This window comes from Alexandromys fortis, unplaced genomic scaffold (genome assembly GCF_014885135.2).
Source record: "Alexandromys fortis isolate MF-2015 unplaced genomic scaffold, M_Fortis_MF-2015_v1.1 scaffold_184, whole genome shotgun sequence".
In the NCBI taxonomy this organism is placed as follows: domain Eukaryota; kingdom Metazoa; phylum Chordata; class Mammalia; order Rodentia; family Cricetidae; genus Alexandromys; species Alexandromys fortis.
Genome location: NW_026068125.1, coordinates 958,869 through 984,454, shown reverse-complemented (window position 1 = coordinate 984,454; position 25,586 = coordinate 958,869). Strand labels below are relative to the sequence as shown.

Genomic DNA, 25,586 nt, shown 5'->3' with positions numbered 1-25,586 from the left:
CAAGAAATTTCCCAAATCTATAATATACCACTACATGGACGACATCTTGTTATCCGATTCAAACATGGATACCTTGAACAGACTGTTTGAAGAAATAAAGATACTTTTACCTAAATGGGGATTGCAAATTGCTCCTGAGAAGATACAGAAGGGAGATTCTGTTAATTATTTAGGTTATAAAATAGGTTTGCAAAAAATTAAGACACAAAAGGCACAAATTAGGAGAGATCGCCTACGGACTCTTAATGACTTTCAAAGACTGTTAGGAGACATTTCCAGTCTACGACCAGCTGTTGGGATAACACCTGATCTAATAATTCATTTGAACAAAACCTTGGAAGGTGATAAAGACTTAAACAGTCCCAGAGAATTAACAGCTGAAGCAGAAAAGGAACTGACAATAATTGAGGAAAAATTACAACAGGCACATGTGGACAGGGTGAATCCAGAGCTCGATTGTATTCTCGTCATATTACCATCCAAAATTTCTCCTACAGGAATTTTAATGCAGAGAGATGATATTATCTTGGAATGGATCTTTTTACCACATAAACCAAGTAAAAAACTGAAAACTTATGTGGAAAAAGTCTCTGAGTTAATTATAAAAGGCAAGCTGAGACTTCGTCAACTAGCAGGCATAGACCCAGCAGAAATTATAGTGCCTTTCACTGCTGATGAACTAAAGAAATTATGGGAAGATAATGAAACATGGCAAAGAGCTTGTGCTAATTTTTTGGGAGACATTAATAACAACTATCCAAAAAGCAAGAGGCTTAACTTCATAAAGAGAACTTCTTGGATCCTTCCTCGAATCGTCCGTGATGCTCCAATAACTGGAGCCCGTACATTCTATACTGATGCCAATAAAACAGGGAAGGCAGGTTACAAATCGGAAGACTTGGGTAAGGTGGAACAAAGTCCTTATGATTCTGTCCAGAAGGCAGAATTATATGCCATTCTTATGGTGCTAAGGGATTTTAGAGAACCTATTAATATAGTTACTGATTCACAATACGCAGAAAGAGTTATTTTACATATTGAAACTGCTGAATTTATACCTGATGATACAGAACTAACCTCATTGTTTATCCAGGTTCAAGATTTGATCAGGAACAGGCTTTGCCCTATGTACATAACACACATCCGATCCCATACGGGTCTGCCAGGTCCTCTAGCACAAGGTAATGCAGAAATTGATCAATTATTGATTGGTAGTGTGCTACAAGCCTCTGAATTTCATAAAAAACATCATGTTAATAGCAAAGGTTTGAAGAAAGAGTTTTCTATCACATGGCAACAAGCTAAGGAGATTGTAAAGAAATGCCCTACTTGCTCTTTCTATAACCAAACGCCACTGCCTGCAGGGGCTAATCCAAAGGGCACCCAAAGGAATGAAATCTGGCAGATGGATGTGTTTCACTTTGCAGAATTTGGCAAATTGAAGTATGTTCACCACACCATTGACACTTATTCAGGCTTTCAGTGGGCAACTGCTTTAAGTTCAGAAAAAGCTGATTCAGTAATCACTCATTTATTAGAAGTCATGGCTATCATGGGTATACCTACACAAATAAAGACAGATAATGGTCCTGCTTATGCCTCTAGGAAAATGAAACGGTTTTTTGACTATTACAATATCAAGCATGTTACAGGTATACCATACAATCCTACAGGTCAAGCAGTCATAGAAAGATCAAATCGAACTATAAAGGATATGTTGAATAAACAGAAAGGGGTGGAAAACACCCCCAGAAATAGGTTACATAATGCTTTGTTAACCTTGAATTTTCTTAACGCTAATGAGAAGGGGACAACGGCTGCAGAAAGACATTGGATAATGGAAAAGTCTACTGAACTAAATCAACCAGTTTATTTCAAGGATGTGCTGACCTCACAATGGAAGCCAGGAGATGTGCTGCGTTGGGGAAGGGGTTTTGCTCTTATCTCCACAGGTGAGGAACAATTGTGGATACCGTCAAAATTAATAAAGGTTCGGTATGAAGAAGAAAAGCCATTTGGAAAAGATAAATAACAATTCATTCACAAGGATGGCGAGCATACTGATGGTAAGGAATTCAGGTAGGTTGGGGGCAGGGTTTTTTTTTTTTTTTATCTCCACAGGAAAATACTGATCTTCAAAGAATTTAAGGGACCCTGAATATTTAATAACTGATGGATGGAAAATAGTTACGACCCACTAAGACTCAACAGTAACATGAGTAAGTATTGATTATATATATATTTTCTTTTTTCTCTTTGAACGCTTCTTTATAAATATGTAGAGCTGGTTTTGGAGTTGGACTATGGCTCAGTCCCTCTTCAATTCCAAGCCTGTTGATAAGAGATATCTCAGAGTTTCTGTCTCAGATCAGGAGCCATGAAATGGGACAGAATGAGGATAATTATATACTTGATAAACTTTCTTTGCTTTTCCTCATATCTGTGTCTTTCTTTATATGTCAGAATATGTCCTTGTTGTTAATGTTTAAATTTCCCATAACAAGCAACAAATTTCCCTACAGTAATTTTTGAAGTTTCCAGGATGAAGATGGGGCCCCACAACATCAACTCAACCTGGTTTTTATGACGTCATGAATATTTTTTTTCTTTTTCTCTTTTTTACGCGCTAATATGAGACCTGTTTTTTGGTACCAACTGCACAAGACAATTTCGAATGGTGCACATTTTTGACAACACTCTGGCCGGACCTTCTCAAAGTGCTCAGGGACTAGTTATAATTTTCTTAGGTCAAAGGTTAATTTGGGAATTTTACCATCATTTGCTTTCACAGGAGCCCCTAAGGAGAACATCGCCCCCATGTCAGCTTGAAGCAATCTTAGAGGACGACGTCCCCTCTCCCAACAGAGTTTGCCCTCAGGGTTAGGGACATCTTTTAGTGGTTGGTTTGGGGTTGAGGGGATGGGGAGATGTTTTATGGAATTAGGGGTATGTTCACGAAAAAAAAAAAAGGGGGGGGGATTAACTGGTTTGATGGGATGATTGGTATTTGTGAGTTACTGTTTTTAGAAAATTGTATTGGTACTGTTTTCTGTATATTGACATATTGAATATTGAATGTGAGTGTTCCTACCTCTATTTTTGTATAAGAATATGCTTATATTGTATTGATACATCTACCATATCACAATGTACATTTCTACCTCTGATACTATTTATGTAATAACATTGTTTACATTTGATATGTAATGACATTGTTTACAGATGAAGATCATTGTCTTCATATATTGCACAGTTGTTTATTGTTTTAGTCTTTAAGTTAGATAGATATTGAGAATTATATAGATTAATAGTCATCTAAGTTTGTCATTTGTAATTAGACTAATCAGGTTCTTTAGATATATAGAGATTATACTCAGTATAGATAGATAATCTTCAACCTCTTTGGAGAGCTGTAGAATATGGCCTTTAATATAACTCAGAGTTTCGTGATAGTGAGACACAATTGCTCCTGGCAACACCGCTCTATTCCCGAGAGAACATTGAGCACCAAAGACACTCCACTGGGAGCTTGTCTTCTTGGCAGAACTGGCCTTTGGGTTAAGAAAAGCCCATACCTCAACTTCTGACAATGAAACAGAATTGTCTTATCCTGCCAAGACAGGGTAGGATAGTTCTAAAAAAGTTCCTTACCTTTAATAATGGTATGTCAGTTATGTCAGGCCTTAGCCAAAGTTGGTTGACTCAACATTGCAAACGAGACTTTTGGTGATTGCCTAGGTAGTCAGTTGTCTCTGTCAATTGTTGCACATTTTGGATATATCTTGTTTGTTAAGTAATATTTATTCCCTTCTCAGATCTTTGACAGAGTTGAACATTATATAATTGTAGTTACTCTACATTATTTAGACTCCTTGAGATAGAACCTTTAGCAAAACTTCTGATTCTCAATATTGTTTATTATATTTATTATTTGTTATTATTGTATATAGTTGTATTTGGTTTAGTTCTGTCTTATTTAGACAAAAACGGGAGATGTAGGGATAAGTCCCGCCCCTTAGGGGGCGTGTTCGCCTTGGGCTAATGTTTGCCTATAAATTTGGCTAGCGTGCTCCCAGATGCTGCTTCTGCTTTCCTGATCTCCATGGAACGGTGGTTCTGTAAGTCCATTTCTTCATTAAAGCTGTATATATTTTGGCAATCTGTCTGCATTCGTTTATGCCGTTACACTTTATTTACAAACTGGTACACATACAGAGAGAACCCATGGGTAGAATAGATTTTTTTTTATTAAAAATTTTTTTATTAAAAATTTCTGCCTCCTCCCTGCCTCCCTCCCCCCCCTCCAAACCCCACTCCGCTCCCCCTCTCTCTCCAGTCCAAAGAGCAGTCAGGGTTTCCTGCCCTGTGGGAAGTCCAAGGTCCTCCCCCCTCCATCCAGGTCTAGGAAGGTGAGCATCCAAACCGGCTAGGCTCCCACAAAGCCAGTACATGCAGTAGGGTCAAAACTCAGAATAGATTTATCAGTTTGCTTTCGTGCATAGGTTGGCTTTGAGTCACTTCAGAGAGTCCATGGAGGTCAATTACTGTACTTCAGTTTCAAAGGGAACTGTTTATAAATTTGTAGAAGAAGAACCCCTGGGACAGGTGTTTCCATCCATTCCATGCAGACACTGGAGAGTGAGAGGCCAGGATGACAGTCCAAATACCTGGTCTTTTATTAAGTCATTTCATCATTGAATGCTAAAAATACAATTAAGATTTTGTTGAAATTATATGGTGTGTGTGTGTGGGGGGGGCAAAATCTAAGTTCCATGATATTTCCTTTTGGGGATGGAATCTTACTATATAGTCCAAGTTGGGCTCAGTCTTATAATTCTATTTCCATGACCTAAATTTTTGACCTATGCCTCCACTCTGGACACCTTTGCAGATCTTTTGGAAGTCAGGCTCCTGGTTCATATGCTGTCCTAGCAAACAAACATTTAAGATTATTTTCTGTGAAAATTCTTTTTAAAGGAATTTTGAACTCATTTTCCCCCTCCTCCAGTAAGTGGCCTTCCTTTTTTCATCATTTCCTGTTGGCACTGAAAATGCAGTCATGATCCAGTAAAAAAAAGACTGTGTTCTTTTGAAGTGAGACTTCAGGGGTGATAGTTTGCCATGTCCTATAAGAGGAAAGAATTAAAACTATCTACCTAAAATTTCTGTTAATGAAAACTGAGCCGACTGGTGGCAGATTCAAATAATGCAGCCTGATTTGTGGTTCTGTGCAAAGGGAAATGATCCCTAAGAGACTGAGGGTCTGAGTCCTTGCACTGAAGAGTGGCGTGAGTCTGTCTTGGGTTGCTGTCTTGGCTACTTTTCTATTGCTGTGAAAAGATGCCATAATAAAGGTAACTTATAAAAGAAATCATGCAATGGATCACGGTGGGGAGCGTGGCTGTAGTAAGGCAGGGCACTGGGACAGTAGCTGAGAGCTTGTGTCTGATCCATGTGTGTGGCCACCAGAATGATGTGGACTTTTAGCATCTCAAAGTCCACTTCCAGTGACACACTTCCAGGGCACACCTCCTAATTAATCGTTCTGAAACAGTTGGACCATCCGGGCAGCAAATGTTTAAACACTGGGTCTATGGGTGGAGGCAGTCTTTCTCACCACAGACACTGACCCACAGTACACTTACACTTTGCAGCATTTTTATTAAACAGTTCTCCTGGCTTTCTTAACTACAAATGGCAAAGGAATCAAGTGTTTATCCCAATTCTCACAAAGGTGAGCTGAATGGAGCAGTTAACTGCTGAGAGCACGAACTTGGGGGTTTTGGGATCCTTTGCCTATCAATCTCATGTTTTTCATAATCCCTCATTTCCAAAGAAATAAACTGTATGTTTCAGATCATCTCAGCTGCCTTTGTGCCTTTTGCTACTCAGTTCAGCTCTCAGAAGGCTACTTTGAAACTAGCAACTTGGCTATGATATCCTAGTATCTGACAAACAAGAACCTAATAAATCTATTATGATGAAATATCTCCCAAGTAAACTGTGCACATAGGAAAACTTTAAAGACACAAATCAAAATAGAGATGTCCCTATCCATGTCTATCCTAAATACCTAAAGAATAGTGGCAATTCTTGAGACCACTGATGGGGTACAAGGAAAAAGGAAGAGGTTCCCCAAAAGAATCTTGTCACAGCTAACTAATGAGAGCATTCAGTGGATAAAATGTTTCAAAGGGTTGTCATGAAAGATAAGCTCAGATGAACTGGATCAACATACTGTTTCTGCTTGTCTTATTCTGTTGTCTGGGAGTGACTACTGCATCTGATTGTAAGGACTATGTATTTAAAAGCAGTGTTCAGTATGTAGGAAAGCCATGTTGGTGGAAGATGCTAGGTTGGCATGTGAGAGTCTTACCCCCTTGTGCTGAGAATCAAGTCGTCCCCTGTATTCTTAATGACAGCTCATATACAGTTTGTCCACATATGCTGAGTTCATTGCTTATTTGGAAATTGGCTTTATTCCTAAACTCTACTTTTGCATCTGTCCCATGGAATTCATGTTTATTTTGGGATGGCAAATTCTGTTCCTTGCCCAGTGGTCTGTCTGAGTCTTATGTTATAGATAACTTATGTGATATATAACTCGATACTATATATCCTATTCAGGTCACATTTTCTTCTCTTAGACTTCACTTATCTGTGTAAGTCCAGGAGTCCCAGTGTGAGAAGTGGTATTCCTTCTTATGCCTACACCAGTGGGATGGATGCAGAGTGAGCAACAGTCTTATCTCACATCTGTTCTCCAGGTGTGCTGAGCTTGTTAAATCTACAGAATTCTTATAGGAGCTCACTAAAGACTCATGCTCATCTTCCACATTGATGTGTGAGGCCAGTGAAGCCTTTACTCTCAATAGACTGATTTTTAGTATCTAGATTCCAGAAGATTCTGTGGCATTGAAATTTGGTAATTTTTTTTTTTAGAGTAAATGATGACCTACAAATCTTTCCCAGACCATACTAAATCCTGTCCAGTTCCCAGTCTGATTTCCTTTTATCTAAAAATAATGATAAGAGTAAAGCATGTAATTGAGTCCCTTTTCATGATTCTTGCCACAGGTCTAGCCACGATGAGTCACTATCAGTTTTTAATGGCACTACTTTGCACCACTTCAGGTTTTTATTTTTTTCTTCTGTAGTGCTCTCCACACTTGGGAAAGTGGTTGACTCAGTAGTGATGCAGACCAGCACAGCCCCTGGGTGTGGAGAGTTCAGCAGTTACATTTTACATGACAATATTCCACATATAGGGAATGGGGGCTTCTGGTTAGAATATGCCTGGCACAGGTGTGGCTCATACTTGTGAGCTGTTGCTGCTGTCTGTGAAGACTCCTCTGTCTCTGGGGGAACCATCTGTGGCCTACCCGATGAAGCAAGGGCACCAGTATATGAAGTAGGAGGTTCTGGAGCAAATCAGAAGCCATGCTAACACAAAGAGGGCCCTTTAGAGAGCAATGGGGAGAGTTGTGTGCTGAGTTGGGGTGGAGGCTGCATGACAGGGACTGGGAGTGGCCTGCTGGTAACTTTCAGTTTAGCTATTCTTAGCAAACCACAAACTTCCTGTATAGTTTACCTTTCCCTTTATTCCTAAAGTTGCTTCTGCCTTCCCCTCATTTGTATGCAAATCCTCCCCTCCCCTTCCTAACCTCTTGTCTATATCAGGCCCATGCTAGGTGAGTTAACTCCATCCCCCAAGGACTGGGGCGATCCAGAAGATGCACATGTACACAAAGATAAGCAAGTAACAAATACATACACATAGATAATCTTAAGCAAACAAAAAACCCTGCCCAGTCCCTTCTGCCTCATTTTGTCAATTTCATACATGGGTATAGGATGTATTCTGATCATATTTGCTCCATCATTCTCTCTTCCTGATCATTCCTGATGACCCCTTCATCCTAGCAAAACCCTGTCCTACTTTGATGTCTTTTTGTGCTGTGTGTGCGTGTGTGTGCGTGTGTGTGTATGTGTGCATGTAGCTGAATATATAACAATATGTTGTCAGATAAAGTCAAACTTTAGGCTATCACTAGTCACCTACCTGCTCATTGCTTACTTCTCTGCCTTCGTTATGAATTAGGTGCCTTCGTTTTCCTTAGCTGTTTGTAGAATGGCTCCTCATTCTTAAGATGAGAAATACTTGTCACCAAGCCACTAGAGTACAAAGACCTTCTACTTATCTCTGGTTCCCTGGATCCTATCTCTGGGCCTGGAAAATAGATGATTGGGTGATGAATGAGAGGCATTGATAGGAGGAGAAGGTCACCAGAAGGATGGCTGATAATTAAAACTCTTAGAAACATAGTGTATGATTATCTCCTAGATCATCGTTGGAAAAATTTCAAAGTTAGCATAGTATTCACAGTACATTAGTCTGTGAATGTGCACCGGAGTCTCCAATAAGTCTGCCTGTGTCCAGACATCAATATAGAATCACTTCTAAGCATGCATGTCATAAATACCACTCCAAGGTTGTCCAACTCTGTGGCTCTTGACAAATAGAGTCATTTATGTATCAACCACCAAAACACCATGGAGAAATGCAAACCACTGAGAAAATTCCTATGTGCAGACACTGGTGTTAATTCTGCTCTCATTTCAATTCTCAATTGATGATGTGTTTTCAACACAGTTTTCGGCTTCCAGGTATCACATAACTGAAACATTGTACACACACGAGGGCGGGCGGGCGGGGGGGGGGGGGGGGGGCGGGGGGGGTGGGGGTGGGGGTTGGTCGGCGGGGGGGGGGGGGGGGGGGGGGGGGGGGGGTAGAGCAGCTTTACATTATATATACACTTACTGCTCTAACTTAAGACTTCTAATATAGTGTTGAATAGGAGTGGTCTGAGCTGACCTTTTTTTAATCTGACTATAGAGGGATCAACATTCATTCTTTTCCCAAAATGTTTGATGTCCACAAACTTTTTCCAGGTGCTTTTTATGTAACTGAAAATCACTACAGTCTTTCTAGTTAGTTAAAAATTTCATTGTGAATAAATATTGAGTTACAAATGCTTTTCTCTGTGCATCAGATACTATGTTTTCTCTCTTTAGTCTATTGATGTCTTTGACTACATAGACTGGGTTTTAAAAGTTGAACTAACTTTACATTCCTAGAATAGTTTTTGCCTTACTTTGCTAAGGTTTTATTCCATGTTCATAAGATCTGCTGTCCTGTAATTTTTTAAGAATCCTTTCGTGTTTGCTGTGATGCCTTGTTTTGTTTTTGACCTTTTGGTATCAAGCTATGTCAGCCAGGTATGTGAGATACTGCTAGAGAGCTAGCATACTTTCAAGTAGATACAAATCAAGACCAGAATGGATATTACAGTTCACCAAAGTGTGTCAAAATCAACCAATTCCCAAAATATCATTTTCCTTGAACTCTTATAATATTCTACAGTTGTGAATCCAAGGCTGTACTAAAAGTTGGCAGGGCTGCCTTTTTTACTCAGCCCCTTTTGCTTAGAGCAGTGCTTCTCAACATCCATTATTCTACAGCCATTTAATACAGTGACCCCCACAAACCATAAAATTGTTTCATTGTTGCTTCAGAACTATAATTTTCATACTGTTATGAATTGTAAATATCTGATATGCAGGACATCTGAGATATGATCTTTAAGGAGTCTCAATCCACAGGTTGAGAACCACTGGCTTAGATGCTGCTCTTCTTTCTTGGCTCGTAGCTTTCTCCATCTTCAGGATCAAAAAACATTACTCCTCATGCAATCATTTCATTTCTGTGAACACTCCCATGTGTAGCCCTCTCACTCTCCTTCCCTCTCTCTTCTTTTTCTCCATCACCTCTCTTCTGCCTACCATCCATGTTTGTATATTATTTGCTTATTTAGTGTGTGGAAAGTACGTGAGCCAAAATACACTTCTTAAACAGCATTGTAAACCTATTCTGTCAGAGCCAGGAGACTAGTGGCTGATACACATGACAACCCAGTCAGTGAGGGCTGACTTGTAGAGGAAGAACTTGCTGATGCCAAAACATACAGAAGCTTTCGCCTGCACAACTTTGGGCTTTCAGCTGGGTAATTGTTTCTATCTAAGGAAAAGGAGCCAAAAGGAAGAACTGTTTGGCTTGGGTCAGAGTGACTGTGTACCTCCCCTGGCCTGTCAGGAGCAGCCCCGTTTTGTGGTATGACTGCTACAGAGCTGAAGGGTCTCCTCAAAAATTTCCCAGATTCCTTCACAGTAGGACATCCTGCACAAAGTGGCACACACTTGACAGATGTCAAATACTGTAAAACAGAGACAAAATTCTGAGATTATGAAAGTGTTCCCCTTTCAAAAGAAAATGTGTGAAAATCCATAAGGGTAGTTCTTGGAAAAGATCTTGAATTTGTTACAAGTAAGTTGATTTACTAGGTTATGTTTTTATTAAGGGCTACTGTTATACAAATAAAGAAGATCTATGTATTCCCATAAATCCAAACTTTGTCATCATTAGAATTTCATTATGGCCCATGGTTCTCTGTTACTCAGAATGATTAAGTCAGTTTCTTAAAAATATGATAATGGAAAAAAGGAATCAAAATTATCATCAAGTTAACCTAACTGCTCACAGGACGTGAAGCTATCTCCTATTAGTATCTGTGTTGCTCATTGAGAATGATAAATTACAAAATAATGGCAATGCAATTAAAGATGAATTAAAAATACATTTTGTAAAATTATTAGATGGACCTCAGTGAAACATCAAAATTGTGAGCTTAAGAAACCTAAGGAGAGTGAATATCAACAAGTTTGAAGTGTCTCTTATGAGAAAGTTACAATGACAAGTTATGATGCTATGATTTTAGCACAGGAATGATTGAGTTGGAAATGGAGGTGGGGCTGACCTCAGCTTCACTGTACCACATGAGACCATAGATGCTGGAAATGAGAGTGACCCACTCTAAAGCTTGGCAACTAAAGTAAATAAACATTTAATATCTGATAATTGTCACAGCTTGATATGCGGTGTGTGTCTGCTACTTCTTTACATGAAAACTTTCTGGGAAAAAAAGACACACATGTGAACATTTGGTCCTGGTTCAAGGACTCTGCAAAACCTGCTGAAAGTATGTGCCACAACAGAGAAATGCCTCTGAAAGGGGTAACTCTTACAACCTTAGACCAGTCTTGTGGCCTTTGTGTTTCTACTCTTTACTGTGTGTGTCTGGAGACACACAGGTGAGGTCAGGGAACAACTTTATGGTCTCGGTTCTCTTCATCCTCATTTGTGTGGGTTCCAGGACTTTAACTCACTTCCTGAGCTTTCAGAACAAGCACCTGTACCTGACGAGCCATTCTCTGGTTTTATTTTTTGTATTTTGAAATGGGGCTTCAGGTGACTCAAACTGGCCTCTTCGTTGGCTATGTCTATAATTCTAACACTCACAAGGCAGAAGGATCATGGATTCAAGATATGCCTGGTTTACATGGCAAAACTATCTAAAAACAAAACATCAACAGAAAGAAACATACTGATTTACATTTTAAAAATATATTTAATGTGTATGTATATGTGCCATGTGTATGCAGGAAGTCTGAAGTCAGAAGGGGTCATTAGAACTCTTGAAGCTGGGGTTATGATGGTTGGTTGGAAGTTGCCAAGTCAGTGCTAGAAAGCGACCCTGGGTCCTCTGCAAAAGCTGTACGTGTTTCTCACTCCTGATGAGCCTTCTAAGCCCAGAGTTAGACAGTTTTAACAGCACTGAATTTAGAATCTTTCTCTTTCTGTTGTTTTGGAGTGGCTCTCTGGAGAAGCTCTTGTGTGATTCTCCTGAAGGGATCAGAAAAAATGTGGTGGGGCATCACAATAAACAGTGACATTAGCATCTTAGGCAGGGATTCTCCTGCCTGACACAGTTGAGGGGAAGGCTGCATTGTCTCTGAAGACTGCTGTCATTACCATGCAGAATCAAGAGCTCAAGTTCTGCCCCACAGAGATTGTGTGTGCTTCAATGAACGGAGTGTTTCTGCAATTGTACATACCTGGTTTTGAAATACAAATCGATCTTTTCTTAGCTGCACACCTTCACATGTGTAGGGATAAGTCCCACCCCTTAGGGGGCGTGTTCGCCTCAGGCTAAAGTTTGCCTATAAATTTGGCGAGCGTGCTCCCAGCGCTTGCTTCTGCTTTCCTGGTCTCCGCAGGAACGGTGGTTCTGTAAGTCTATTCCTCCATTAAAGCTGTCTATATTTTGACAATCTGTCTGCATTCGCTTACGCCGTTACACACAAGTCACTCAACTTCCTAAAGCTGTTTTCTCCCATTTATAAATTTGGGAAAATAATGTACACCCTCCAGGCTGGTTGTAAGGTCTCAGTGGCATAACTGAGTATATGAAGTGTTTATTGCTCCCTAGAGTAGCTTGGTAAATGTTTGTTTCCACACAGGTGAAAGTAATCATATATGGATGTCTGCTGTTGAGAAAGATGGTGACTCCAGCTATTTCTACAGACAATGTAACAGCATTGCAGTTCCCATGGGTTTCAGAGTTTTTCCTCTTTCTGGACTGACTGGAGTCCTGCTGGCTGTGTGTGTGAAAGTGGGGTGGGCCTAGCTTTCAGAATCCCAGGCAGTTTTCTGGGTATGTATGGTAGCAAGCTGTCAGGGTCTCCCTTCCCTTCTTCATGAACAGTGTATCAGCAGTGGTGTCACTGTCCTCTCAGGAGTAAAGTAGAGACCCTAGCAAGTAAAGTGACCTTGACATGGCTGATGGGTAGTGAGTGACTCCAGGCCACGCATCGGTCCAGCCGGGGGGATGGGGGGGGGTGAAACATTGTGACGATTAATAGTAATTGTGAACTGGACAGAATCTAGAGTCACTTAGGAAACACATAGCTGGGCCGGTCTGTGTGAGGGGGTTTCTAGATTGGGCTAACTGAAAGTTACCTTTTGGAAAAGGAAGAATTCTCTCCCCAAGGCAATGTGCACACAGCCAACTGCCTATTTGAAAGTTAAATGGAGGAAAACACAATAAGGAAAAAACTAAAAGCCCTTTAATATTCCAACATACTACCCAGCCATGTCTCTGCCCTTCCCTGCGAAACAGAAAAGATTTTAAGTAAAGAAATAAAGCACATTTTTACTTAGCCCTACCACAGACTATATGATAAACCATGTCAGTGGTCATATGCTGGCATCTAGTTTTCATCTGTTCTTCTATTTTTGCTTAATTCATTATCTTCTTCTTCCTCTTCCTCCTTGGTCAAGGCCCCATGTAACTGGCCTCAACTCGTTGTGTAGCTGAGGATAATCACACTCAATTTAAGTTCTGGGACAAATTAGGTATCCAAATTTTCTAGGCCTCCTTAGCCTCCTTATTCCCAAGGGAAAGGTGAGTGTGCTATCTGCCAGTTCTGCAGCCCCATGACACAAGACAAATCAGATGCAATAGGGAGTCAAGTCAAAGCAGGAACTCCTTTTATTACTGTGAGCATCAGCTTATATAGGTTAAGTGACATCATGTGATGTGGGGGTACCTCCAACCAATGAGAGACAGCCAAGCCCTCCCTCTGGCTGGAGGAGTGTCTACCTAGATTTTGCTCTCTCATCCTCGGTAGCTTTGAGATTCCCTTTAACTCAAGCCAGGCTTTTCTCTGTCCTACAGGCCCTGAGATAATTTTGGCCCAACACAAATTGTATTAAATAATAGGAAATACATCAACATTCTCTTTTTTCTTTCTATCACTTAAGAGGGTGGTTTCCTGCTCTATGAAGGAATGTCTTCCCTCTAGATCACCACACAAATACTGCTATCTGTAATAAAGAAAAATGACATGTTTTTATTTCTTTTTTCTGATATTATTACTTTACTGTTTTTTAGAAAGGAAAAAATAAACAGCAATAAATACTACTGTTCCTTTAAAAGATTTTATTTCTTTTTAAAGTATATATTTTGTCACTTTTAATTATCAACTTAGAGATTGCAGCATATAAAACTCTTATTTTTTTATGTACTTTGTTGCTAGTGCAGGTTTGCTCTGATAGCTAACAAAGGCGGTGCATCTTGACTCGATTGGTGTTGATGTGCATATTAATTCTGTTTTAACTACAACACTTCGCTACCACTTATGCTGATTATGGGCCTGGATAATTGCCACAGTATAGCTCATATTTAGGGGAAACAAAGTATATTGATGACAAACATGCTTCCTTAGCAAAAGCCAGAGAACAGATCTGAATTCAGGTCATGGAGAAGCAAGGATGTGAACTTATTACGTAGCCAGGCTCCAAATGAACAGTGGCTTAGAAAAGAAGGAACGAGGGCAGCTTCAGATCTGAGGAAAGAGGCAGCACCAGGCTTCACTGCCACAAAGGCAAGCCTTGTGAGCAGACAAACTGTACAGAGCTTCATATTGAATCATCTGGGCCCCTAGGGGTGGCAGAGTAAAGCACCAAGTCAATGTGAAGTCAATATGGGGAAGAAGTTGATGGGCCAGAGTGACTGTGGCCAAGGTCATGGCTTTTCACCCTGTGTCCTGCCTGATAAATAAAGCAGGAATTTGAGGCCCTGGTTTTCTTTGTATCTAAGTAGCCTCTTAATTAAAAATGAAGAATCACACCCCAGCACTTGGGAGGCAGAGGCAGTGAATCTTTGAGTTTCAGGACAGCCAGGGCTACACAGAGAAACCATGTCTCAAACAAACAACAACAAAAACAAAAAAGAGCTTCTTTCCACATATTGTACTCTTAAGTGGAATCAGAATATCGGAGTTTATGGTCCCTTTCACCACAGACACCAGAGAGCCAAGACAAGAATTGAAGCTTTCGTTAGGATTAAAATATATTATTCCTGAGTGCTGGATTGCCCCACTATGCTGAGCTTGTAAAGGTGAGAGGACAACTTGTGGGAATCAGTTCTCTCTTGCTCTGGGTTAACTCTAAGGAAGATTTATAATGAGAAGAAGCAAGCTGAGCAAGAAAAAATACAAAATGTACAGTTTGAGAAAAGGAGCACCAGAATGTGGAATGGAGACAAATCCTGTGTTTAAGGAGACAGACAGATTAAGAAATAGAATAAAGGGAGTGATTGTAATGGATTAAAAATGCTACTGATCCCCAAGCGGCTGCAGTGGCAGAAACGCTTAAGTGACAGCCGTGGGCAGCTGGTTATGAGAGCAGCCAGTCCCAGGCAGGGACAGTGCAGTTCCCTGAGTGGCTGCAGTGGGCCATGAGTCTGAAAAAGGGAGACACATGGTGGGTGGGAGACCTCGATGGGGAAGCCAGTCTTGAGGAGACACAGACAGACGGGCACACCACGAGACCATGCTGCAGGTCTCCAAAGGCAGCTGATCCCTGGAAGGGAGCCACGTGGCAAGTGAAAGACAGAGACATAGATAGGCATGCCATGTAGAGTAAGGTTGGATATTTATTTAGTGGGTTATGGAGGGGAATGGGAGAAGGGGAGAAGAGCAGAGAGACAGAGACAGAGACAGAGACAGAGACAGAGAAGGGAGAGATGGAAACTGCCTCTTTGAGAGGGAGATGAAAAAGGAAGAGCCTCAGGCTGCAAGCAGGCAGGAATATCTGCCTGGCTCAGCAGATGGGCATGGGGGATGGGCGGGGCTTGTCTCTTAAAGAGACAGGTCAAATCATTACAGTTGTGACTTTGCTTTACCGAAGCTTTACAGTTTCAGGAGGTCCCATTTATTAATTGTTTCTCTCAGTGTCTGTGCTGCTGGGGTTATATTTAGAAAGTGGTCTCCTGTACCAATGCATTCAAGTGTATTTCCCACTTTCTCTTCTATAAGGTTCAGTGTGGCTGGCTTTATGTTGAGGTCTTTGATCCATTTGGATTTGAGTTTTGTGCATGGTGATAGATATGGGTCTACTTTCATTTTTCTATATGTTGATATCCAGTTATGCCAGCACCACTTGTTAAATATGCTTTCTTTTTTCCATTTGATATTTTTTACTTCTTTGTCAAAAATCAGGTGTTCAAAGATGTGTGGATTGCTATCCTAGTCTTCTATTCAGTTCCATTGGTCCTCCTGTCTGTTATTATGCCAATACCAGGCTGTTTTCAGTACTGTAGCTCTGTAGTAGATTTGAAGTCAGGGACTGTAATGCTTTCAGAAGTTCTTTTATTGCATAGGGTTGTTATGGCTATCCTGGGTTATTTGCTTTTCCAATAAAGTTCAGTACCATTCTTTCGAGGTCTTTGAAGAATTTTGCTGGGCATTGCTTTGAATCTGTTGATTGCTCTTGGTAAGATTGCCATTTTTACTATGTTCATTCTGCCTACCCAAGAGCATGGGATATCTTTCCACTTTCTGGTGTCTTCTTCAATTTCTTTCTTCAAAGATTTAAAGTTCTTTTCATACAAGTCTTCCACTTGTTTGGTTAGAGTTACTCAGAGATATTTTATGCTATTTGTGGCTATTGTGAAAGATGTTGGTTCTCTGATTTCTTCCCCAGCCTTTTTATCATCTGTGTACTGGAGGGCTACTGATCTTTTTTGAGTTAATCTTGTATCCTGCTACATTGCTGAAAGTGTTTATTTGTTGAAGTTCCTTGGTAGAATTTTTGGGATCAATTATGTAAACTATCATATCATCAGCAAACAGTGAGAGTTTTACTTCTTTTCCAATTTGTATCCCTTTGGTGTATTATTGATCTAGCTAGGACTTCAAGAACTATATTGAATAGATATGGAGAGAGTGGACAACCTTGTCTTGTTCATGATTTCAGTGGAATCACTCGGAATTTCTCTCCAATGGGTTGATCTTGGCTGTTGGCTTGCTGTATGTTGCCTTTATTATGTTTAGGTATGTTCCTTGTATCCATGCTCTCCACAGGACCTTTATCATGAAGGGATGTTGTATCTCATCAAAAGCATTTTCCGCATCTAATGAGATGATCATGTAATTTTTATTTTTCAGCTTGTTTATATGGTAGATTACATTGACAGATTATCGTATGTTGAACCATCCCTGCATCTCTGGGATAAAGCCGACTTGATCATAGTGGATGATGGTTCTGATGTGCTCTTGGATTCGATTTCCCAATATTTTATTGAGTATTTTTGCATCAATGTTCATGAGTGAGACTGGTCTGTAGTTCTCCTTCTTAGTAATGTCTTTCTTTGGCTTGAGTATCAGGGTAATTGTAGCCTCATAAAAAGAGTTTGACAATGTTACCTCTGTTTCTATTTTGTGGAATAATTTAAGGAGTATTGGTATTAGTTCTTCTTTGAAAGTGTTGTAGAATTCTGAGCTAAACCTATCTGGTCCTGGGCTTTTTTGGTTGGGAGACTTTTGATGACTGTTTCATTTTCTTCAGCAGTTATAGGTCTGTTTAATTTGCTTATCTGGTCTTGATTTAATTTTGGTAACTGATATTTACCCAGAAAGTTGTCCATTTCCTTTAAGTTTTCCAATTTTGTAAAGTTCAAGTTTTCGAAATATGACCTGATGATTCTCTGTATTTCCTCCATGTCTGTTTGTAGGGGAAGCCCCAGCCTTGTAGGGCGGGGTCCCCTGAGGATATTTTTTACTAATAAATATTGCGAGTGTGCTCCCCCCTTCCCTTCTGCTTTCCTATTCTCTGTGGGAACCTCGGTTCTGTAAGTCTTTTCCTAATTAAAGCTAAATATTTTATTATAATTTCTGTCTGCCATTCATTTACACCACTACATCTGTTGCTATGTCCACCTTTTAATTTCTGATTTTGTTAATTTGAATATTCTCTCTCTGCCTTTTGATTAGTTTGGATAAGGGTTTGTCTATTTGGCTGATTTTCTTGAAGAACCAACTCTTTGTCTCATTGATTCTTTGTATTATTTTCTTTGTTTCTATTTTGTTGATTTCAGCTCTCAATCTGATTGTTTCCTGCTATTTCTCTTAGGTGAGTTTGCTTCCTTTTGTTCTAAAGTTTTCAAATGTTCTGTTAATTCACTAGTCTGGGATTTTTCCAGCATCTTTATGTAGGAGTTTAGTGCTATGATCTTTCATCTTAACACTGCTTTCATTGTGTCCTATAAATTTGGGTATGTTGTGTGGTCATTTTCATTGAATTTTAAGATGTTTTTAATTTCTCCCTTTATTTCTTCCTTGACCCATTGATGATTTAGGTAAGCATTGTTTAATTTCATGTGTTTGTGGGTTTTCTAGAATTAGTATTGCTGTTGACTTCTAGTTTTATACCATGGTGACCTGATAAGGTACATTGGGTTATTCCAATTATTTTGTATTTGTTGAGATTTGTTTTGTTACCAACTATGTGGTCAATTTTTAAGAAGGTTCCATGGGACACTGAGTAGAAGGTATATTCTTTTCTGTTTGCATGGAATATTTTATAGATGACTGTTAAGTCCATTTGAGTCATTTCATCTGTAAGTTCTCTTATTTCTCTGTTTAGTTTTGTCTGACTGACCTGTCCAGTGGTGAGAGGGGAGTGTTGAAGTCTTCCACTATTAGTATGTGTGGTTTAATGTATGATTTAAGCTTTAGAAGTGTTTCTTTCACATATGAGCATGCCCTTGTATTTGGGGCATAGATGTTCAGTATTAAAATTTCCTCTTGATTGTTTATTTCCTGTGACTAATATGAAATGACCTTCTTTGTCTCTTTTGATTGATTTTAGTTTGAAGTCTATTTTGTTTGATATTAGGATAGCTCTGCTAGCTTGTTTCTTATGTCCATTTGATTGATATATATTTTTTTCTCAACACGTTACTCTGAGAAAAGGTCTGTCTTTGAGGTTGAGATGTGTTTCTTGTATGCGAAAGAAGGATGGATTCTGTCTTCATAGCAAATTTGCTAGCCTGTACCTTTTTATAGGTGAATTGAATCCATTTATATTAAGGGATATTAATGACCAGTGATTGCTATCTCCTGTTAATTTAGTTTTCATTGTTTTCTATGTTAATTTGTGCATTTTTCTCTTCTTTGGGATTTGCTTCCATGAGACTATCAATTGTCTGTGTTTTTGTTGGTGTAGCCAACTTCTTTGAGTTGGAGTTTTCCTTTTAGTATTTTGTGTAGGGCTGGGCTTGTGACTAGGTATTGGTGAAATTTAGATTTGTCATGGAATATCTTGTTTTGTCCCTCTATGGTTATTGACAGTTTTGCTGGCATCCATGGTCTCTTAATGTCTGCATAATGCTTGACCATGACCTTCTGGCTTTCATTGTCTCCATTGAGAAGTCAGGTGTAATTCTGATAGGTCTACCTTTATATGTTACTTGGCCTTTTTCCTTTGCAGCTCTTAATATTCTTTCTTTACTCTGTATGTTTGGTGTTTTGATTATTATGTGGAGAGAGGACTTTTTATTTGGATCCAGTCTATTTGGTGTTTATAAGCTTCTTATATCTTCATAGGTATATCTTTCCTTTGGTTGGGAGTGTTTTCTTCTATGATTTTGTTAAATATATTTTCTATGCTTTGGAGTTGAGCTTCTTCTATACCTATTATACTTATTTATTTATTTATTAAAGATTTCTGCCTCCTCCCTGCCACTGCCTCCCATTTCCCTTTCCCTCCCCCAATCAACTCCCCCTCCCTCATCGCCCAAAGAGCAGACCAGGTTCCCTGCCCTGTGGGAAGTCCAAGGACCTCCCACCTCCTTCCAGGTCTAGTAAGGTGAGCATCCAAACAGCCTAGGCTCCCACAAAGCCAGTACGTGCAGTAGGNGAACAAAACCCAGTGCCATTGTTCTTGACTTCTCAGCAGTCCTCATTGTCCACTATGTTAAGCGAGTCCGATTTTATCCTATGCTTTTTCAGACCCAGTCTAGCTGGCCTTGGTGAGTATAACCCCAGCAGCACAGACATTAAGGGCAACATTGAATAAATGGGACCTCCTGAGACTGAGAAGCTTCTGCAAAGCAAAGGACACTGTCACTAAGACAAAAAGGCAACCCACTGACTGGGAGAAGATCTTCACCAACCCCGCAACTGACAAAGGTCTGATCTCCAAAATATATAAAGAACTCAAGAAACTAGACTGTAAAATGCTAATCAACCTATTTATAAAATGGGGCACTGAGCTGAACAGAGTATATCTATTATTCTTATATTTGGCCTTTTCATGGTGTCCCATATTTCCTGGAAATTTTGGGTTAAACTCTTGTTAGATTTAATCTTTTCTTTAACTGATTTCCTCTATAGTATCTTCTGCACTTGATATTCTCTCTTCCATCTTTTGTATTCCACTGTTCATGCTTGCATTTGGGGTTCCTGATCATTTTCTCATAATTCCTGTTTCTATAATTCCTTCAGTTTGTATTTTCTTTATTGCCTATATTTCAGTTTTCAAATCCTGGATAGTTATTTTCATATGTTTTTTTTCTTTTTCTTGCTTTTCTTTAAGTAATTTGCTGCTGTCTTCCAATTTCTTATCTTTTCTTCCATTTCTTTAAAGGAATTTCTCAGTTTCTCTTTTAGATTTCAAACATTCTCTTGAAGTTACATTTTAGGTCCTTTTCTTCTGCTTCATCCATATTTGATTGTTCAGGTCTTGCTGTTGTAAGGGTCTTTAGGTTTTACTGGTGTCACGTTGCTCTTTGTGATGTTGCATGTGTTCTTACCTTTTCTACTCATCTTTTCCTCTAATAGGTGTGGTTGGTGCTGTCTGAGATTCTGTTGAATAATCTTCTAGGTGCCAGTAAATCCAAAGCTGAGATGGTTGTTCCTCGTGGTACAGTCAGTGTCACAGTTTTTGTTACTATGTCGTTTATTTCGTGTTCCTGGAGAAAGCTCAGTGCTCCTGTGCTTTGCTCTGTTCCCTTGGAATTTGCTGTCTCAGGTCTACTTTTGCCTAGATTGCTGGCTTTGTTCTCAGTGGTCTCTGGCTCTGACTCACTCACTCAGTGGTTACTCCCCTTTACCTGTTCTGGTGGATATCACTGACTCTGGATCTGGTTGCTGGCTCAATCCTGATCTGCCAGTGTTCTGGACTGGGTTGGCTCCTGGGATTGGATTTGCTCCTGGCTTCTGCTCTGGGTGTATCTTGTGTGCTCTCTGTCCTAGGTAACTGGTTCTGTCCCACTCCAGTTCCGGTGGAGATAGCTGACTCTGAGTCAGGTCTCTGGCTCAGTCAGTGTCCCAGAACTGGGTTGGCTTCTGGGACTGGATTTACTCCTGGCTTCTGCTCTGGGTGGAGCTTGTTTCTTCAGGCCCTCTCTGTCTGAGGAAGCTCCTTCAGAGCCACTCCTGTGGAATTTCTTGTCTAAGGTGGAGTTCCTTGCCTCAGGGCAAATTTGGCCTCCCAGTGGAGCTTGTTTCCTGAGCCTTGTCTCTTCACTAATCCAAAAACCACCAAACTTTCCTGTATGTCTTCTCTATCCAAATTGTTGGCTTCTTAATGGTCAATTCTGGTTGGCTATTCACTGGTTCTGCTTCCTGATTCAAGGTAAATTTTATTTAACAGTCTCAAAGTGTCACAATGGAAAAAAAAATTATGCAACATAGTGTCTCAGTTCACTTCCTGTTTCTTATGGGATCAAGATGTAGCTCCTCCAGCACCACGTCTGCCTGCATGCCACCATGTCCTGTCATGATGATAATAGACTGAACCTCTGAAATGATAAGCCACCCCATTTAAATATTTTCCTTTATAAGAGTTGCCGTGGTTATGGTGTTTTCACAGCAGTAGAAACCCTAACTAAGACAGAACTGCTTATTTTGGTTCACAGTGGAGTGTGATGAAAGCGTGAGAGCAGGAGAATGAGACAGCTGCTCATACCGCATTGCAGCCAGGAAGCAGAGAGACATTATTGCTGGGTCCCAGATCACTTTCTCCCCTCTACTCAGTCCAGGACTCCAGCCAATGGATTGTGCACCCCACATTTAGCATGGATTTGGTTAAACTTCTCCATGAACACTTCTATAGTATGTTCATAGGTTTGACACTGAGATGATTACAGCTCCTGTAAAGTTGAAAGTGTTAAGATCTCAGTGTCTGTGTTTTCATTTCTGGTCATAAGGTTTTAAAAAGAAGACTCCAAGGAGCAGATTTTCAAAGAAGGACAGACCTTGGGAAATTCCTATCAATTTGAAATTCCCTTAAATATTCAGAATGTGGCTATTTCTGAATATCACCAGGTTCCCCTTGCATTATCTGCCTATGTTTAGTTTGCCATTTTAAGAATGTCCTCTTGACTTTTGGCTTCTTGCCTACATTTTTTTTTCTTTATTCATCTTGGTAGCAAGTGTTTGGAGAGGTTTAGTTCATTATGCATTAAAAGAATTCCCCTCCCCCTCCCATTTTTTTTCTTTCCAGATATTTAATCACTATAGTTTTATATTATGCTAAATCTCTTTGGATGGCATAATTTTATACTCTCATGCAAACATTATCTGTAGGGATAAGCCCGCCCATTGGGGGCGGGCTCGCCTCGGGCAAATGTTCTCTGATAACTTGGGTGTGCAGAAACAGCACTTCCCTTCCTGCTTCTGGTACTTCGCTGGAACCTTGGTTTCGTGAGTCTTGTTTTCATTAAAGTTGTGCTAATACCTACCCAATTGTCTACATTAATCTAAGCCGCGGCTTCATTTTGGCGCGCCAACGTTCGGGCACATTTGCCCCCGCCCTTTAGCCCGCTGAGCCCACAGCAGGTCCTGGGCGGTTGCGGTTGCCGCAGCGCTGGCCCACTCACTCGCCCGCCCACTCGCCCTAGGCCCGGCTGGGGCAGCCCTGAGGCAGCTGCTACGGGTCCCAAGCTGCCTGTAGCCAGCGCTTTGTTCCTCTCACAGTGCCAGAGGAGTTAGCCCCTCCCTCTCTGCCTTGACGTTTGGAGCTGAACACGGAAGCTTAAATATTTGCGGTTTTATAACACAAACCGCCACAGAGGAAGGGGTCACTTTGAATAAATTTTGGTTTTGAGTTGTTTCAGACCGGCTCTCCAAGTGGAGACTCTTCACTCAAGTGGACTCTTTCGCCACCTCTGGCAGGGACCAGTCATTACAGGTAAAAAAAAATTTTCCTTTTATAAATAAAAATGTCTGAGAATATTACCATTCAGAATTTTAACAGTCTTTTTGAGTGTGCCATGTGGGAGATCCTACAAGAGGTGTCTAGCACCCCACATCTATGGATCCTTCTGGGATTAGTAGTTTTCCTTGGTATTAAGTGGTTTGACAACAAAAGTCTGATAGAGTCTTTAAGAGACGAATCCAGGATTCTTAAGGCAGAGGTTGAACATCTAAAAACTATTGGAGATGAATCCAGGATTCTTAAGGCAGAGGTTGAACATCTAAAAACTATTGGAGATGAATCCAGGATTCTTAAGGCAGAGGTTGAACATCTACAAACGATTAAGCATGACAATGATCTTCTCATGAATCAGTTTAAAGTTCTACAGGAAGAGAACAGAACTTTGTTTAACAAGACAATGGTGACTGAAAAAAACTTAGAAAAGGTTCAGGCTGATATTAAGGAGAAATTTATTATTATGGAAGAAGGAACAGCTGATTTAAATCGTAAATTTCATCAGTCACTTTCTGAAGGGACTGAAACATTATCTCAGAGAATTAAATCGGTTGAATGGGAAAATCAACTTTTGTCTAAAGCTTATGACAGAGTGGTGGAAAGATTGTCAATACAAGAAGGCACGGTTTATGCCATAAAAATCATGTCCAAAGATGAGAACTTATCTCTAACGGACAAACTTCATACTTTAGAATCCTCAATGAGGGCTTTGGAACATAATTCTGGACAGGAGATACAGACATTGCAGAAGGCAATGGTGAATAGAATTGAAAAGATTGAGGAATTTCTAAATTCTGATTCTGATGAGGAAGAACAAACGGTAGAAAGGAAAGTTTTAACTACATCTGTGGGTAAATCCCTCCGGGACAATTTCCACAAATCTCTATCTACACCTCTACCTGCCTTTCCAGTAATAACGACAGAGAAGGTGATTGGTTCCAAAAACCCTAGGATCCTTAAGGAAGATACATGGGAGCCTGTCCGTATAAATGATCTCAAAGAAATTAAACAGGCTGTCACGGCTTTCGGGATGCACTCCTCTTTTGTTAAAGAGATGCTAAAATCTTGGGCCATAATGAGCAGACCAACGCCTTTAGACTGGACCCAGATGACCTCTGCAGTCCTTGAGAGTGGGACGCATTTAAGATGGAAATGCTTATTCAGGCAAGAGGCTAGACTTTTAGAACAGCAAGAAAAGGCGAAGGGAAGTGACATCTCCCTAGATAAAATTCTAGGTGAAGGACTCTTTTCCGATCCTCAGGAACAAGCTAATTTGGATGAAAGCATACTCTCCATATGCACTACAGCAGCCTTAAGGGCTTGGGACAGGGTACAAGACCCAGGACAGAGAATGGAATCATTTGTTACGATTAAACAAGGTCAGAGAGAACCCTTTAGTGATTTTTTACAAAGACTTACTAAGGCTGTACAAATAGGGATACCTGACCCTGACACAAGACGTATAATGATTGAGTCTTTGGCTTATGAAAATGCAAATGTGGAATGCAAAAAGATTTTGGGGCCTTTAAGGTTCAGATCAGCACCCTTGGAAGAATGGGTCTTGCATACACTGGATGTTGATACATTTGATTATGGCACTGAAGCATGGGTAGAGGAAGCAATTTCCAATGGTAAAAGGAGACATCAGAATACCAAATGTTTTAATTGTGGCAAAATGGGTCATATGAGAAGGAATTGTAAACAACGGACCTTCAGAAACAATAATAATGCGTCTTCTAGAAATAACAGAAATAGAAGGACTCAGCCTTCAGGTTTATGTAGAAGATGTGGAAAGGGTAGACATTGGACGAATGAGTGTAGATCTACAAGAGATAGACAAGGAAACCTGATACAGACGGGAAACGTGAGAGGGGGGGCCTCACAGGCCCCCATGGCAAACATGGTCCAGTCATTTCCAGTTTCTGCAGAGAACGTGCCTCGTCAGGACAATTAGGAAACCTCATGCCTACTGTTACAAACGATAATGAGCAGAAAGATGAGTTACGTGTGTTTTGGCAAACTTCTATAAATGATCAAAGACCTAAGCTGAAAGTGTGTGTAAATGGCATTTTTATTACTGGCCTGCTGGACACAGGTGCTGATGTAAGTATCATTACCCCAGAATCTTGGCATCCATATTGGCCTCTTCAGAATGTAAATGTTCAGTTCCTGGGAATTGGAACCCTATCTCGAGTAAGACAGAGCACGAGATGGGTTGAATGTATAGGGCCTGAGGGACAAATAGGGAAATTAAGGCCATATGTAGCCAGTATTGCAATGAATTTATGGGGTCGTGACCTATTACAACAATGGAATACCCAAATTAACATTCCTGCTAATTCTAGAGCCTATATTTCTGAGAATAATATTAAAAGATATTACAAACGGAGAAAACCGGCCATTCGGGCCGTACAAGAACAAACAATTGAAACTCCTTCAGAGATACCAACAGCATTGCCTCTAAAATGGTTGACTGAGAAACCAATATGGACAAAACAATGGCCTCTAGCTGAGGAAAAGTTACAGGCTTTAGAACAGCTGGTACAAGAGCAATTAGATGCTGGACATATAGAGGAATCTACCAGTCCTTGGAATTCTCCTGTATTTGTGGTTAAGAAAAAATCAGGTA

General features: G+C 40.2%; 1 protein-coding gene across 1 annotated transcript; it reads left to right on the top strand.

Moving 5' to 3' along the window:
- The first annotated feature begins 22,994 nt into the window (after nucleotides 1-22,994).
- On the top strand, nucleotides 22,995-24,986 carry LOC126490660 (endogenous retrovirus group K member 5 Gag polyprotein-like). The gene is made up of 2 exons (XM_050125733.1): nucleotides 22,995-23,213; nucleotides 23,265-24,986. Exons 1-2 carry the CDS (start codon nucleotides 23,019-23,021, stop codon nucleotides 24,909-24,911), a joined length of 1,842 nt encoding a protein of 613 aa, XP_049981690.1. The 5' UTR covers nucleotides 22,995-23,018; the 3' UTR covers nucleotides 24,912-24,986.
- The last annotated feature ends 600 nt before the right edge of the window (nucleotides 24,987-25,586 follow it).

Excerpts from the sequence above, each read along its gene's own strand:
- LOC126490660 (XM_050125733.1), top strand. The coding sequence starts at position 23,019 with ATGTGGGAGATCCTACAAGAGGTGTCTAGCACCCCACATCTATGGATC. Across the intron at positions 23,214-23,264 it reads CCAGGATTCTTAAGGCAGAG|GTTGAACATCTACAAACGAT; the intron begins GTTGAACATCTA and ends CTTAAGGCAGAG.